General features: G+C 39.8%; 1 protein-coding gene across 3 annotated transcripts in view; it reads left to right on the forward strand.

The window, feature by feature from the left end:
* Nucleotides 1–320: 320 nt before the first annotated feature.
* Nucleotides 321–17,905, forward strand: part of SLAIN2 (SLAIN motif family member 2) — a 35,303-nt gene continuing 17,718 nt past the window's right edge. Inside the window, exons 1-3 of one of the 3 annotated variants that reach the window (XM_075500038.1) lie at nucleotides 321–894; nucleotides 10,463–10,611; nucleotides 16,376–16,540. In XM_075500038.1, the coding sequence (XP_075356153.1) occupies nucleotides 539–894; nucleotides 10,463–10,611; nucleotides 16,376–16,540 (670 nt within the window). In that variant the 5' untranslated portion in view covers nucleotides 321–538. Of the gene's footprint in view, nucleotides 895–958; nucleotides 1,360–10,462; nucleotides 10,612–16,375; nucleotides 16,541–17,905 lie in introns of those variants that run through there. The other 2 variants (XM_075500039.1, XM_075500040.1) reach the window with 2 other exon arrangements.

Here is a 17,905-nt window from a genome sequence, read left to right on the forward strand (position 1 = left end):
ACCGCACAACTGCTGGGTGCGACCTGCAGCCCCCAAGAGACGGGACGGGAGGCCAGGCCACGCCAGGCTGTGCCCTAGGAGCGAGGCTGCCGGAGGAGCCCTTCACACGGCGCCAGGCGGCGGCGAGGCAGGGTCTTCCCTGACAGGGCCCCGAAAAGCGAGCGGCAGCACCCCAGGACCGGCCGCCGCCCCAACCGCGCGGGGGGGTCCCACGCCCGGCAACGTCACCTCACCCCCGGCAACGTCACTCCACCCCAACAGAGGGAAAAGCGAGCGCGAGCGCGTGACGCTTCCGGGTTACGCACATGACGTCAGGGCGGTGGGCCGGGCCGGGGGAGGTGGTAAGATGGCGGCTGCGGCCGGATGCGCGTCCTCCGCCCCCGCCACCACCCGCCGGCGCCGCTGAGGAGGCGGTGGCAGCAGCAGCGCCCGCGGCCCGCCCCGCCGCAGCCCTCCCCCGCCACGGGCCGCCCGGCCATGTAGACGGGGCGGCGCGGCCGCCCTTCCCCGCGCAGCCGCCCCTCTGCCGGCGGGCGCCATGGAGGACGTCGGCTCGGGCGTGAACGCGGACGCGGAGGTGCGGAAGCTGCAGGAGCTGGTGAAGAAGCTGGAGAAGCAGAACGAGCAGCTCCGCAGCCGCCACGGCGCCCTGCCCGCCGCCCCCGCCAGCCCCAAGCGCCTCCTGAGCGGCGGGCCCTCCCCGTCGCCCCCCGCCGCCTCCCCGTCCGACGGCCGCTGCCTCAGTCCCAGGGCCGCCGCCCGGCGGCCGCCCCCCGAGGAGCCCGGCGGCGGCGCGGCCGGCGAGGAGGGCAACGGCCTCCTGGACGACGCGGCGGTGCTCAGGCCGGAGGAGCTGGAGCGGTTGGCCGGCTGCGAGGAGGACGAGACCGGCTGGTGAGGAGGCGGCCGGGGTGGGGAGTGGGATGGGGGCGCCCCTCTCCGCCGTCCCCCGCCGCCGGGAGGCGGGGAAGGCACCGTCCTCCCCTTACCCCGCCGTCCCCGGCAGGAAGGGGCTGTTTCCAGCCGTGTGCCTGGTGTCGGAGGTGGTCTCGGGGCTTTGTGTAGGGAGGCAGCCTCGCCCCCTGGGGCTGGATGAACGGATTAGCTCCCCAGGATGTACTGAAGCCTGCAGGGGAAGGGTGTTTTGGCTTCTGCACATCACATCGCACGTCCCTGGAGGCCTACAGCTCTGCTTTTGTTCGGCCACGGTGAGAGTGTTAACATCGGGTCACTTGGAGACCAGAGCAGGCTCCAGTTCTGCCGCAAAATCAATTGCCAGTGTTTTCACAAGTTTAGACGGTGTGGAGGCATTGAGAAACTTGTGGAAAATTTCTGGGGTAGTGCAGAATTAGCCCACAGGTGCTGTTACACTTCTTCAGATGTGCATCAAACATGTTTTAAGCCTTGATTTCTTTCAGCTGTGAAGGCAGCAAATGTACCCTACTCCTTCATCTCATAAATGTGTTGTCCTTAGGTGTTTCATGTATTGCTAACTATGTAGGACCATGGCTTATCTTGGGCGGTTCCTTTCTTTTTAAATGGACTGCTCACCCTGCTGCTCTAGCAGAAGCACCCGCAGGTGGCTGTTCACCTTGTCTTTATTACACTTGGACGAGCTTCTACTGAGAAGCAAGAAGGCTTTCTCTCTCAACATCATGCTGTTCTCTAGCTGTCTTCTTGAAGTTTCCTATGACACTAGTTGAGGAGCAGCATTAGAGCTGCAGGAGAAATAGTGGGGAGGAGCACAGTGTCAACAGAGAAACACAAGGGAAGCGTGTATAGGGAGGAAAAGTGTGACAAAAGCAGTTTGACTTGGGTCAGAACTGGTTGTAGGTTCATTTACAGAGGTCTCTTTCTGGAGCAAACGCACAGACAAATGTAAAAAACAAACAAACAAAAATGTCTTTCAGTTTCAGAGTTAGAAACACCTTTAAAAATGCTGGAATGATTCCATGCATGAGCAATGTTTTAGTTGCTCAGGGAGGAGACAATGTGTGCACTTCCTCAGAGAAGTCATTTGCCTGACATCCAGCCTGATCCACTGGAGAAGTATGAGAGCATAAGTTTATTCTCATCCAACACGAGCTTACTAAATTAACACAAGGCATCATCTTCCAGATGATGAGTCTGTGCAAGGCAGCTGCTCTTACTTCTCAGTTTATGCCTTGTAATCTGCTTACTGGCTTATAGCACATGAGGGAAATAGAATATACTAAACTTGCACAGTAAGTTTGGAGTGGGATGGCCAAAGTTCTGAATGTCATGAATTCTAGTGACAATAGATGTTATCATTTTATATATTAATCCTAAATCATGGGCAACATAATGCATCTCTTCAGTGGAAGTTAATGTCACAACAGAGCATATGGCGACAGTGACGGCATAAATGCTGTGTGTTTTTGTTGATGCAGTTCTGGGCACTCATGGGCAGGCGGCATAGTTCACTGAGCACCGCTTGTGCTGGTGCAGGTGTGTGGCACATTACTTATCCTGCCTGTTACTGTGGCTTCAGTCATGTTTCTACGGAAGTTCTAGTCCTCAAAAGAGAACAAAACTTAAATGCAGTCTATTATGTGTCTTCATTCCTTTCCTAATATTTTAGCAATTATAATACTAATTTTCAATCGCAGGCATGGGACAATGACACACAAAAGCATACACCTAGAAAAGAGCAGGTGTTAACTTATTGTCGTACATATCAAGAAATATGGCTATGTAATTAGATAAACTTTGTCTTTTCATGCTATAGTTTAATATGCACTTAATGATATATGTGGTTTGGCTAGATTGATGGGGTTTTTTTTCCAAATTGCTCTATACAAATGGAAATTAAACTCCTGGCATTTCTGAACACCACTTAATTCAACTGTTGAGGCACTAAATACTCTAAAACCATTTTTTATCTTATGAAGGTAGGATGACTTTGTATTTGTGCATTTGATGAATGGAGGTTATTGCTCTAAATGAAGTTGGGAATTTTCAGAGGGCTAGTGGAGCAATCAAAAAGAAGCAAGCCTGTGAAAATAGGAGGGATGATGTGAGTAAGTGGATTTCTCTTAAACTTTTTCATAAAGATCCCACTCTTAAGGCCTCGGTCATGCAAGGTCACTCAAAAAGTAACTGAAAGGGTGAATGTACTTGATGAAATTTAAACCTCATGTCAATTCTTTCAGGTTCAAATGGATTTGGATCACTACTGCTTAACCCCAAATCCTGTTTAAACTATGGCATTATACCACTGTAGAAATCAAAGACCACTTACCAGCTGAGGAAACCTCATGTGGAAATCTTAAACTTAAATCACAGTTTATGCATAAAAAATTGATTCATCTTGCCTGTTTTGATTGTCTACGTAGAGAAGCTTAGATTTGTCTTTACTTTTGATTTCAGAACGACCTTGCTGTGGGAGATAATAGATGATGGAGGGTGCTGGTTATCTCTGTTCTTCTCTCTGCTTTGTGTAATACAGGCATTTTTTCAGTCCATGTATTCATATACCCCGTTATGAAATTGTTTGCAGCCTTGTAATGGCAGAAGAAATAGTTTTCTTCACTGCTAAAATTACGTTGTTTTACATTTAGTGCTCAGATGAGATTAGTGCCTGTGAAGTTTGGCAATGAATTTAAGATGTTGATACTGTGACTGAAATTGATACTGGAATGTGATGTGTTGTTTTTTTAAAACTCCATTTCGGAGGTGATCAGCCCATTTTTAGGTTTTAATTCTTTAAATGCTTTTAGACAAGTCTACTCAGGACAGAAGTGTAAAGTGAAAAATTAAAGGAGAAGGTAGAACTAGCCTAAATTACTAACAAGTGAAAAGAACTTTGGTACTGCTGCTTTAGTAGCAGTGTTAGCTATTAAAACAGCATTACAGTATTAGTGAACTTTGGGACTGTTTATATTTTTGCCTGTTTGTTTTTCTTCATTGTGGTTAGTTAAATCCAGATATGTTTTTAGGTTTTAAACAGTTTAGCACATGAGACAATCTTCAAATCGTATGGTAAATTACTAAAAAAATTTCAGTGAAGTTAGATTGAGTTTCTTGGCCGTATGCTTCTGAATCCTGTTTAATATGCTGAAACTTTCTTCCTAATAGGGTACTGAAGATTGCATATAGGCACACATGCACACAGTACTGAGCTGTGCCTAGTCGCATGGAGACTTTGCTTTAGGCCTGCTAATTACTTCCTCAAGAAGTTACCAGTGACTTTGGTAACCTGTTCTATGGGTGTTCCTATGTAGCTATTCTTGAACCAGATTGGATTAAATTTAAATTTTTTCAAATTTTAATCTGAACAGGTCTTTTTTTATTAATTAATTAAAGACAAAAGGGCAGGAAGGGGGACCAGAGTGGAGAAATCTTCAGAGAGGCAGGATGAGGTATACAGCTCCTTGCTTGACTTGCTGGGTAAGGTTGGGTGTGGATGTGTAGCACGTTCAAGACAACTTGGTAACAGTATGCAAGGTGGCTTGCTATGCTTCTTTTAAAAAGTGAGCTGTCCCAAGTTTATTGCAGGATAAGTGTGCACACGTGGGCAATTACTGTAGATTAGCTAATGTGCTGTGAATCCACTGTAACTTGCTTTGCAGCAACTTATTACACAGTCACTTACCTAAACTTTCTGAGGAGCTTTCTTTTAAATGTGAAGAAAACATACAGCACTTTTTCTTCAAAATTTATATGCAGTATGTGCATAAAAGAGAGTAGAGCTTGCTGTGTATTGGTTTTGTACATATAATTGCTCAGCAAACTTCAGAACAGTTGCGTCCTCTTTAAATTATAGTGCTGTAAAAGCTAGCCTACCACTTATCAATCTTTTCCTGTCACTGCAATCTAAAGTCTCCTTGGTAGGGCTACAATAGCTAACAGCTGACTGACTTAGTTTACAAACAAAAGGCAGTTACTGTGTGTTTAAAGTAAAATTACTGGTGAGTTGTTTATATTAATAGTTCAAAGTAATATTTTTAGTGTTTTGGAAGACCTCATATTGGTTTGGTATCCTGTTTAGTTAAAATGGAAAGCAAATACTTTTACTATTATACACATTCTCATTCAGCAGTTATTTCTATTAAATTGGCACCTATTTTTAATAGGCTATGTCTCTGTTCTAGTCATCTGTTCCAGTTAGTTGGCTAAGTGGCTGTTTTGAGATACAGAAGATGAAAACATGATTGTCATCTGTAATGATAGTCTTTCAGCTCATATTGTTTAATGTCCTTTGAGCACTAACTTTATGTTTTGGAACCCTAAAGTTTGCCATAGTGAGCTAGTAAAGTGTCGGGTGAGTGTTTTAGAATAGAGGAGCACTGAATGAACTCCCATTGCTGAATTACATTGCAGCATTTCCTTTTCAGCTGCTAAAATGGCATTGTATTAATGTGGGTTAGGCCTCTTGGAAACTAGACAAGTTCTGATCAATTCCTGCCCTGTGACCTTAAGTAAAAGAGAAATTTATGCTTTTCATTTTGTGGCAGATTAAATCGCAATCTGATTTAAAGTTGTTTTTTTAACCAAATTCAGATAATGGCTTCTCAAACTAGGAAGATAAGTTGGAAAGAAGCATGTGAGAGAACTAAGGATGGGAGAAGTTAACAGTTTGTCAAATGAAACAACTGGTGTAACATCAAATAATAGTCCATTTGACTAATGTCTTTGAGATATGTTTGTTGTGAAACAGATGTTTGAGGACTGTTGGAAGAACTTTTTTCCATTTCTAACTTCTTGTGTGATATTTATGGCTTTTACACATGTTAGATATTGTGGTACTGTGAAAGCTTCGATATGAATTTCCTTTATTGTCTTAATGGTATTCCTGAAATTTACCTCATAATCATGTCTTGTTTAGGCATGATTGACACTTCTACTTTTTGTAGGTGTTGGTAGAGCTCTCAAGCCTAGTAATTAAGCAGACTTATATTTTGGAACACATTTAATAGGACACAGAACTTCTCAACTTTTCTCTATTCCATGTAAGTATCAACAATACCACATTAGAGCATATATGCTCTAACAAATTCCTTCTGAAAAGCTTCTCAAACAGTGGACAGTTGTACAGAGTTTGTGTGACAGTTCTGGGGAAGCTACATGATGGTCTTACAGGAGCCTTCCAAGCTTTTGAAGGCCCCTTTTCCCATTCTACAACATCCCTTTCAGACAGCAATGTGTTCTTTTGAGATGAGGAAATGAATAATGGCTATAATTTCCAGCAACTAGCCAGAGCACAGCTAACTATCTTTAATTGCTGGTGACAGGAAGGTAGTTGTGTTCCCAGTTGCACTTTGCAAGCTCTTTGAATCCTCTCAATTCTACTTGAAAATCGTATCATGTAGTTGAGAAGTGCTGCTTTAATATGAAGGTTCAATGAGTTTGTCAAAGCATTTTTGTAGTATTCGTCTCCTTATTTTGAGAGACCTGGAGTTTTGCTATAACTTATGCATCTCAGAACTAGAAGCATTCAGTTAAGTACACCAACAAATTAGTAATTACAGGCTGAGCAATGTGTCTCAGTCAGTTACAACTGCAGGACAGGAATTTTGCAGGGGTGGGGGAGGAGGAAAGAGGAAATATATGGGCCAGATATGTGCAGGGATGTCACTTAGTTTTTGCTTTTTTTTTCTTTACAACCAGAGAGTCTCTTCAGATCTTTACCTGTAACTGTTTATTCAAAATCCATCTTAAAATTTAACTTATTTAAATTTCTCCAAATAGGATCTCCTGAAAGTTTTAGATAGATCTAAAAGTTTAGATTGACCCTGTTGTATTCTAAATTGTCTATTTCCAAGACTGTCCAGCATTGTTGTCTCCTGATTTATTTATTTTTAGTAGCTTTTTGTTGTGGAATTTCACTCCTGTATTTTAGGGGAATTTCTTGCCGATCTGTCTTTAGATTCCTGTTTTTTCTTCACATCTTCTCTTAAGATTGCTTTCTCGATCCTGCTTTTGCCTGCAACATGTTTTATCTGCTTTCTTGTTTCATTGCCTTTATTGTACCTGCCAGTTTTAGCTTAAAGTTAATGTAGCTAAAATAAACAAGCTCTAGTTCAAGTTCCTTCCAGTTGCTATCTGCTTTCTAATTCAGATCTGTGACTTCATATTCATCTGCTTGTTTTTCCCTCGTTCTTGTACTGAGCACTAGAAGGATTTTGATACAAAAAGACTCTTCCTTTCTTCCCGATTAGAATCTTGGCGTCTGGTTTCATGCCTGTGGTGACTAGCCTCTTGTATTTTAATGCACTGGGAGGTGTTCCTCAGGTGAGGTAATCCCTATGCAGATATTCCATTCCTACCTCAATGTCATGTCCTCTTTTTTCAAAGCCTTTTCCGACTCATCTGTGTCCCAGTGCAACGTGCTACAGCTTGCCTCATTCGGCTGCCATTACCATATGAGCTTCTAGTGCCAGTAGTCTTTCTGCAAAAGCTCTGTCCTTTTTGTGCTGCATCTTCCTGGAACTAATCAGTAGAGCCCCTGGCTGCTTTAAACTTCAAATTGGTGCTGCTGTAGCATAGTTGACTAGTGACAGCTGAGGGAAGGGAATATTACTGTGTGCAGCAGAATCATAGTGTCTGGGCTTCTTAATGCTGTTTCAAAATAGATTAATGCTCCTGGGCTTCTTTTTACATTCCGTTTTCTTGACCTTGTTGTCACTGAATTGTAGAGTCTTTACTCTCTTGTGGAGAAATTGGAGTGTAGGTTTCTGGTGTGTTAACATTTGTAGTACGGGTGGTAACTGTAAGCTGTCAGCTTCCTCAGTAGTTTTCAACTTCCTGTTTTGAGAAAGTGATGTAGTAGTGTTTAAAGATGTATGAAGCCATACTGGTAATCTTCAGTCTTGAAGTTGCTGTGCTGCCAGTCAGTGCTGTTGCATTACTGTAGAATGCATTAACAGGTACAAATGGGAATGAATCTCTTCTGGAAAGCTCTTCAGCTAAGGAGGACCTATATCTTTTGGATCAAACGGTAGTTTGACCAAGACGATCACTTAGCTGTATGAAGTTATTTGTACATGCTTCACAGTGTCCTTTCTGCTCTTTTTCCCTTCCTGCTGTTGGGAAGAGAGGAAGAAGTAGTAGAAGTAGTGCTTGTCATGAGGTAGTGGAGTTGCATGAAATATGTATATTCTAAAGTTCTGTCTTTTCTTGAAATGTAAGGTGTTAAACAAAGGCTGTTAAAGGAAAAACAGTTGACTGGAAAGAGGTGGGAGAATCTGCAATATATGTTTGGTTAGAAAGGGAGGTGGAAAAGCGGGAGCTGCGTGAGCCTGGATTGCTTCAGTAAATAAACTACTTGTCAAACAAATGCAACAATTGGAAATTGCAGAAAAGAATGTGTTAGAGCTTAAAATACTAGGTGCCATTTTGATTAGAGTAGTCTTGTAGGTTTGTTGAAGATAACCCTTTTGTGTGTTTTTTCAAAGAGGGGGTGCACTTCAGTTTCTTGCCTGTTATACTGGGTATTACTGTAAACACTTCAAATAGTGCATGGAACTTCTCAAACACAGCAAGGCATGTCAGTTATCCAGAGAGCTAGGAGTGAGCATAGCCTGTACAGAACAAAAGTTGGCTTTGTTGCCTTTGATGCTTCTGTGTATTGTGTAAACATACCTTAGGACAGAAAAGAGTACAGGCAAATAAATGCTAAAAAGTCAGTAAATTCGAAGTATTAGAGAGCTATTAAGTGTTAAACATTACTTTTAACTATATGCAAATAATTGCAGAAAGCATAGCAATTTGTGTAGTTGTTTACATAAAACTGTAAAAATTGAGTGATTCTTGTGCTTTCCAAGGATCTTCAGGGCTATAAATATGTGATGGGCATTTAGCTTTTCTTGTGGGCAGAGTGCCTGTGAAGGATTTTGTAAGGATTTCTACAAAATCAGTTTTAACAACCAGCATCGTACTGGCCAGAGCGTAAGCCACATGAACTATAGCACGTGGCAGTGGCTATTTGCATTGTTACAAATGGCTTCACTTTTGTTTGAAAACCTGGCAGCTAATAAAAATCCTCTCTCCTGCATTTGCTAACATAGCTTTCTAATTTCAGCGTTTGAGGGAAGAGTGTTTCAGAGCATGCTCTAAACAAAGTGATCAGTGTTTTGGGTGAGATATTCGTGGTGGTTTTATAACCATGCTGCTTGGGAAGCTTTTGTAAGAAGTGACCTTAAGGGTAGTAATTAAAAAAAAAATCTTTTAAAGCTGTTTATAGAACAAACTGAGTTCAAGTTCTAGAATTACAGAGGAAGGATCAGCTAATAATCTCATAATAGAGCTGTGGGAAATAACTTGTGTGTTGTTGATGTCATTGCCATACAGGAAACAAGAACTTTTGCTGTCTATTTGGTATGGAAGCATGGTTGATTAGGCTGTCAAATGTTCCTAAGTTACAATGTGTGGCATACAACCATATTCACTTGGGGTATGAAGTCTGTCATTACTCCTAGAAGAAACACTCATTTAACCATTTCTGCATACGCATAAGCTCTAGTTAGAGCTGTAGATCTTGCAGTTCACTCTTGTCTTTTGCTGAAGCATATTTCCAAGTTTGGTTCTAGGCCAAAGGTAAGGCTTAAATATCCCAACTTTGAGCATGTGATTGGTTATGACTTTTCCTTTAATCTTTTTGCTGAGGGAGGAGAAATTTTCAGCTAAATTTCTAGAGCCTTTAAACTGGAATACTTCCTTCTGCAGTCATGGAATACAGATGTTAAAATAAATGAATGGAGATGCTGATGGGCAAAGGCCTCAGCATGTCCTGCAGAACAATATGGTCTCATTGTTTCTCTCTATTCTCCTATGTGCATTATCTCTTGTTCCTTGTTTTTAATGCTTGACTGCATACCCCTTAGGACAGAGATAGTCCCTTTGTTCTGTGTTCAAAGGAAAACTAAAGGATCAGGTGCTAGGATACAAATTATAAGTAAAAATAAAATGTTTATTGTTCAAGGCTGCTGAAATAGTAGAAGTGTTCTGTGCACTTTAGCACTATTCCTTGGCTATTAAGATGCTTATCACTCGCTACATCTTTGTGTTAAGGAAAACAATAGTTGCATACTGCATAGTGCTTTCTTTTGTTCGTTCAGCTGAATGTTACTTAAATGTACAAATCCGGATTAGTCTTTTCAGGTTTATGTGACACGTTAGGTATATGGACAATTTCACTGTGTCTGAAAAGTTAGGACTTCCTTCCCGCCCCCCCTGGCATTATCGGTCGGTATATCCCAGTGTAGCAATATAGGCATCACTTCTTGCCAGAAGTCCTTGGGTAGCCATATGTTATTAGTATTATACTGTATCCAATATAGTTAATTTAAAGGTAAAACTTGTGTTTTCTCTATATTTTGGGATTGTACTGTAGATATAGTATAAATATAGAAATACTATAGTATGTGGTATTTTGTTACATGCCTGATCTTATGCTCATTTTGTCTGTCTTTATAGATTTTTTTTTTTCTTTCCTTTTCAGGTTATATATGTCCCCAAAGAAGAAACTGACTCCAATGCAAAAATGTGTCAGTCCATTAGTTTGGTGCAGGCAGGTATTGGATTACCCAAGTCCTGACATTGAATGTGCTAAAAAGTCGCTGATCCACAGGCTGGAACAGACAATGTCGGGTGAGTTCCTGTATACTAACATCACTGAGTTGTACATGTTTATTCTGAAACAGAGTCAGAATTAGCTGATAGATAGTTGTGAGAGAAGAGGGTGAGATCCAGCAGTTACTTCTGTCTAAAGTTTTCATTACAGTTTGTAAACAGTAATTCATTCTACTCATTTTCTGGACTGTATGAATAAAATGAAAGGAAGCATTAGACCATGAGTCATAATTTCAGAGTTTTATACTACCTGCATAGTTACAATTTGGTCAGAAGTTTTCAGGAAGAAATAATGTCCTTAACTTGGAGGTTTTCTTGTCTTATTTTAAATAGAAGTCTGTGTTAAACTGTCATAATTGTTAGATGCTTGTCAGTATGTTAACATGGAACTTAGTTTCCTGCTAGATGAGCTATTTTATTTCATCTAAGGAAATGGAGGCTGAAGTTCTTAAATACTTTGGGGAGGTAATATTTATTTCTTTTCTTCCCATCCCCAGTAACTTAAGATGTTGTCACAGTCAGATTAAAAAAATCCAGAGTTCGTGATTCTTCCTTAATACAAATTAGTTGGTTATATTCAAAACTGGAGAAGGGCTGTGTGTTTGGCCCTGTGAGGATGAAAGCCTACATTCTCCACCCTTTTATTCCCAGCCTTTTTGATGTCAAAATGCTGAAGGTCTGATTAGACTTCTCTATCCAGCTGGTTTCTTGCTTTATTTTAATTTCTTTGTTAGACCCTATGTTTGTTTTGTTTTTCAAAAAAGTTATGCTGAGACATAACTTTCTTGGTATTAATACCTATTCTCTCCCTGTGTTTCCATCTTTTTGCAGTCTTGCACTACGTGTGATGTATCTTTTGGGTTTTTTTAACTGTTATCTTCAGGAATTAGCAGAATGGCTGGACTTGAGCTAAGAATACGTGAACACACAGTTCCAGGAGTGTTCCCAACTACCAGCTGCTTTACATGGTTATACATAAACTTTGTGCTAAGTTTATTTGACTGTAACTTTTTCCCCTCTTTGGATTCTTTTCTGGAACAATTCAGTCTTTATTCTGGTTTGTTCAAAAATCGTTCTTAATAAAATTTGAAAACATTGTTGGTAGATCACATGAAAAGTCCATTTCTTATTCTTGTAAAAATTGTGGGCATAATGGTGAAAGTGCCTTCAATATGAGTCACCTTTGATCTTTCCCTATTTCTTGTGCTTTGTGTATGCTGCCTTGACGAATGTCTATTAACAGTTTTCCTGAACAGTTAACATGATATAAAGCTTTGCTACAGGCAAAGACTGAAATTCTAAACAATGAAAAGTACCCAGATCACAGGAATTTATGAATGATGATACAAGTTTGGGAAATTGAATACTACTGAGTATTTAGGACAATTCTGTTCATGGTTTAACTTCTTTTCAGAACTGAGTAGACATCTTCCAGAAGTAGCACAAATTCTGTTACCCTTAGGGTATCTTCAAAAACTCAGTCATAGTTCAAGCAGCATGACAGGAAGCTTCCCTATGAAATGGACAAACTTGAAAGTTTGATTATTCAAATGACGTGTCTAGGCAACTTTATGTCTTTTTTTCCGTAGACGTGAGAATCTGCCTCTGGCAGTGATACTTGCAAGAATACTGCAATTCATCTATAGTACTAATAGGGGAAAATGAGTGGTAGAAGAGATGGGCACTAATACTGCCGGTTGAAGCAGGTTGCATGGAAAAATGAATTTGTAACAAAAAAGAAAATTGTGCTTTAGAGCAACCAGCCTACTTACAGATACAGGGTAGCAGGAAGCTCCACTGGAGAAGGCAAATAGTGCTGCGTGTAACCTTGTGTGTGTTTCCTACCCCACAACTTCTGGAATATCTTGTGATTTGTATTTTACATAGTACTTGTACCTCATGGACCCATTACTTAAACTGAACTAGTAATAGGTTATCAATTTCAGTTCCTGGTCTCTGTGGATAAGGCTTTTCATACTATTGTTACTTTTACTCCTCAGTCCTTGTTGATGTTTCTTTTGCCTTGACTATTTTCTCTTTGTCAGTTCCTGTTACGTCTTTCTAATCTAATATATTTTTGCTGTTCGTCAGTCTCAAATTCACTCTTGTATTCCACACTTGCCTCTTCCTTCATATAAAATAGTATTTTCCATTGCGTGATAATAAAAGAGGGAAGAGCGACTTTCAGCTCCATGCTACTGTGGGCAGTTACTGAGAACACAGGATGCTTAGTGCCTTGTCACTAGTTAGTTCAGGTTTACAATTGCGGAGTGAGTCTTGCTCAGCGTTGGAAGCATGTTCACACTAGGGGTAACCTTAGGTGTATTCTGGTGCAAAGACCTCTCTTAGCCATGCCTCAAGTCCCTGGTGAAAAGTGCAAGAGTGCATTTCATGATGGCTGGAAAGCATGGCTTCCACCACGTGGTGGTCTACAATCATAGAGGGATAGAGCACATCAAGAAAGCAACTGCAGGAACAGAGAAATACTAGGTGGAAGAATTTCTGGAAGAGATGCTTTCCTAAGACATAGCTGCACAGAATTAGAAAAGAGTAACTTCGGTCATATTGCAGTTCTTACTGAGGCAGCGTTTTTATTTAAATATTTGAAATCAAACGCATGATCAGTATAGCCGGTAGAACTGTGTGGCTGTATGTGTAAAAACTGTTATATTTTTCCATACTGAGTGAGTTTGACTTTTCAGTTAAGTATTGAGCTTGTTCAAAACCAACCATTATTTAGCTAACTTTGGTCTCAGTGATAGACTTTGCTAATGATTGTTTTGAATTACTATGGGGACTGCTAGAATAAATTTGTCACTTAATCGTGACAAAAATATCAGGTCTGTAGCATTTGGAAAAATTGCACCCGATCCATACAGTAGATCTTTTGAACCACCTAAGCATGAGTTTTCTGCACTCAAATTTTTCTATTCCTGTTTTCTAGAGCAAGAGAGATTCAAGACCAATTTAACCAAATGTTGACTAAAATAAATTAGATGCTGCATAGTGTTTCTGAATTTATAAAAGAAAATTTACATTAAAGTAAATGTTTATCATTAACACTTCCCTCTGGTGTTTTGAAAGCGAATGTGTAATCTGTTGTAAGCTGATGTTTCATCTAATACAGCATCATTTTAATGTTAAAATGAGTTATCTGACTTACAAATGTTGTCTGACGCTCCTAATAAAGACCATATCTCTAGCTGTTGTAAAAATAGTAATGTCTTCCTAAGTTACAGAATCCCTGTTGGAAAAACTTTAGGAATTCTAGGCCAGAAAAATGGTTTGAATCCAGCTTTTTTTCTGTGGAAAAATACAGTGCTGAGGAAAGTAGAAGTTCATATTAGCTAGGATGAAAACTGCTGTACTGTATAAAGTTTCATCATGTACCAGAGCATACTTTTTATATGTAACAAAAGTATGCTTTCTTTCATCTAAAGAAATCTGTATGCAATCAAATATTTTGTATCATTATGGATATGTACAAAGAGCCTGTTTTGAAGGTTATACAGTAGTACAATTGTTTTCTAATTTGTGGTTAATATTTTAAAATACTTGTCTGTGTAATAAGTACAAAATAAAGAACTGTTGTGCAGACTTACATTTTAGGGTTTTTTACTGTCATTTTCAGCAAGAGATGAAAAGTAAATTTTTTTGGCATGAGAACAAAGATTCAGTTGGAATAGATGCTTAGGGGTTCCTATGTGAATGCCAGGAGAACTTGTTATCAAAGGAGTTGTCTCATCAGAGTCAACAGGAATACAACTGGCTTGTAATTACTGGTTTTGTTAACTGAGCTATGTAATAAAATGGAGATTTCCTTTCTGACACTCTCAAAATAAACTGGATGTACCTCAAGAATACTTGCTAGAATTCATTGAATTCACTAATGCTGAAATTAGTGCATATCATTTAAGACTTGCAGTGAAAGCTGGAATATAAACTTTCCATCCTATATCTATAACTGTCTTTTCACTCTAATTAAAACACTACTAATAATATTAACTGATTTAAACAGCAGATAGGAGCTTTACATGAGGTGCAATTTAAGGAATCTGCTGCAAAATCAACTTTAATTTCTGTTGCTTCTGACTCTGTGCTGCATTCTGCCATCCATTTGGTTAGATGATACGTTTTTTTGGGGCACTACTAAAAACTAATTCACTGATGCAATCAGTTAAAATACTCTAGATTTTTGTAACCTAAATCCACTTTAGTAGGCTGGATAATAGTACAGCCCCATCACTGCTTGCACTGAACAACTGAAGAGGTAGTGACCAAGAGCAAAGTAGGATGGGAGGAGGAGCTGAAGCAGGCTTTGCTGCCGAAAGCAGTATTTCATGCAACTGTAGTCTCTTTTGGCTTCTTGTAATGTCCCAAAGAAAAAAAAAATCTTACACTGAATGAAAGGATTTTTAGTAAACAAATTAATGCCAAGTTTTCTGGCACAGTAGAATAGAGTTCAGTTCCTTTTTTTTTTTGTCCACTACTATCAGTAGCCTAATTATTACTGCATTAATTGAAGCCCTTTTTCAGTAACAGAAATGTCACACAATATTCTTTGACTAGCTTAATTTCTGCCTTTTTTTTTTAAGAACCGCTTGAGTGTATTGCCATAGATTTGCCAGGCCTGTTCTTGTCAGTTTATAATATATATGCATAGTTTGAATACTGTCATGCCTTGGAGAGAGTTTAATTTCTAGCAGCTAGGTGAGCTGCAACTTAATCTAATCTAGATTTACATATCGTAAAGTTTGGATCTCTAGCTTTCAGTTTACTGTTTTGCAATTTAATTTGTTCTTTGTTAAAATACAGTTCCATTTAGCGTAAAATACTTTCAGCAATGAAGGAACTGATTTTACCAGAAGTGACCAAATTTCTTCTGGTTCCCACTTCCCCCATTGAAGTTCCATCTTCTATTATATTAAAATAAAACATAAATTTCTGAACAAAAGTCATTTAAGTAACTATACAAATCATATACCTGGCAGCTACAGGAATTGCAGTATCATACTGAAAATGTTTGCCAGTGGTTAAAATGCCTGTGAAAATACTTTAGCAGTGAAATATTTACAATAAATAGTAAAGGAAAGTACCCAATTTTAGATTTTACATTGTATATGGGGTTGGAGCTCATGGACATAAAAATCCCAAAGCATTAGAACAGGAGGTATACAGAAGGGAATAATCCTACAGTCAGTTTGCTTTATTGTGCCCAACAGGTTCATGGTACCCAGAAATATAAACAGAAGCATTTGCCATGCTTAATGGTTTTTCATTTTAGCATATGCTTTGTGGAATTTTTTAGGTGGTATTGCTTACTTCTGTGGTGCTGATCTTGGGGTTACTGTTGAAATACTGTGTGATCTAGACAGGTCTGTGAATTCTGGCAAACTAGGCTTCATGGTGTGCTCTAGTTTGTGTGTAATTGTGCATAGGATGTATGTTACCGTAGCTTAGCTACTACTGTCTTTTGAGTTGCTTCCCTCTTCCTTCCCAATGCCTACATTGAACATCTTGGAGATCAGTTGTAGTGATCTTAGATCTGATTTTTACAAGGAAAATATTTGTCGCTGTCATGTCTTGCCCTCTTCTCCCACTCCTTCCATGGTATGGTTGTATCTAGGAGGTGAAGAAATCAGTTGAAAAACTTCCCCATGACTGAAATGTTCTACTTGGATTGTATATTAATTAAATCACACTGAAGATATCCTATAGTATTGTATTCATTTTTCACTGGGTCCTTCAGTATAATTTGTCACTTTCATTCTCTTTCATACAGCTCTGAAGAGACAGAATTTGTACAGCAGCCCTTTCAGTGCAGTCAGTTACGCAAGCTCCTATAGTCCAAATACTAGTAGCCCCTACAGCAGTGGTTTCAACTCTCCTTCCTCAACACCAGTGAAATCTGCTTTAGTGAAACAGCTCATACCTCCTGGTACCTCAGGTAAGTGTGTGTGTGTGTGTCTGGTCTCTCCCTTTCCCCTTCCTCCTCTTCCTTTCGAAAACGTGCTCAAATAGAGTAGAACTAGAACTAGAGTAAGAAAGACACCAAAAACCTGTCAGTCTTTTGTAGGATGTTTGCATCATGCAGTATTTAAGCTTTATAGGAAAGGCTTTTTTACAGACTTTCTGGCACGAGATACATTTAAAATGTTTTCTATGGATGTCTGTGTCTCTAAGATCACTGATGCATATTAGCAGTTATACCAAAACATGTAGCGTTAGTTCTGTGGAGTCCCAACATATGTAAGCGGCTTCTAGAATTGGCCCTGTAATTGATTGGGATGGAAGTTGCATAGTAGGTGTTTAAAGGTTAGGTGTTGGTAGTTGTAAAGTCTTTGCAACTACCCTATTACTTCTGAACTGAAACATTTGGTATGCGATATATCCATCGGTACCTCTGAGATGTGAATGATATAATCTAAGGAAGAAGTATGTGTTTTAATTAAAGGCATTCCTTGAGGCTTTGCAGTCATCAGTGTAAACGCTAACTTCTGGCAATGTTTTCTGCCTTTATTCTGCACCATAGACAGTTTCTTTGCATCAGAAAAATTGATGCCTGGAACATATCTCTACTCTGAAGTCAGAATATTGGCTTATTACATATACTTTTAACTCAAGGTAGCTTGCAGGGAAGATGAAAAAACATTGCATTGACAATCCAGCTACCTGTGGTTCACTCTGGACTTGTGAAGAGAAGCTTGCACTGCAGTATATTCACCAGACCCATTACACAGGTTTTGTTTTAATCTATGTAGTTCTGTTCTGCATTGTATGCTACAACACAGTATCTGCCTGCAGGACAGAGAGATGAAATGTAACTGGTAATGGGGTGTCAGCCAGAAGGCAGCAAACGGGAAGAGTTTTTCTGGTATGTTAGAGTTTAGCAAAGACGTGTACATAGAACAGGTAGTATTTTCAGATAAACTGTATTTTAAGCATTCCAAACAGAATCAATATTCATTGGATCGGCAAGTCCTTATTGTCAAGAAAGGTATAGTCAAACTTAGGTCTTACAAGGCAGTGTGCAGAGATAAGAATGAAAGCACAAGTGGAACAGGTACGCAGTTGCTCTTTCTATAAGAGCTGTGCAAACTTCATAGCAGTTGAAACTTGATACAGGTAGACCAGATTGTATGTCATTAATTTGTTTTGCCACCATTATAATGATTTTATAAAGTTGCTTATTGTTAGAAGGTGATGGCTAAGCTCTGCTTGCGTAAATTATATTTTCAGCCTAGGTTCACAATTAAATGTTTCAAATGGTCTGTCAGACTCAATGTCTCAGTCATAATCTGTTTTCAGATTG

Source organism: Mycteria americana, chromosome 4 (genome assembly GCF_035582795.1).
Source record: "Mycteria americana isolate JAX WOST 10 ecotype Jacksonville Zoo and Gardens chromosome 4, USCA_MyAme_1.0, whole genome shotgun sequence".
Taxonomy (NCBI): domain Eukaryota; kingdom Metazoa; phylum Chordata; class Aves; order Ciconiiformes; family Ciconiidae; genus Mycteria; species Mycteria americana.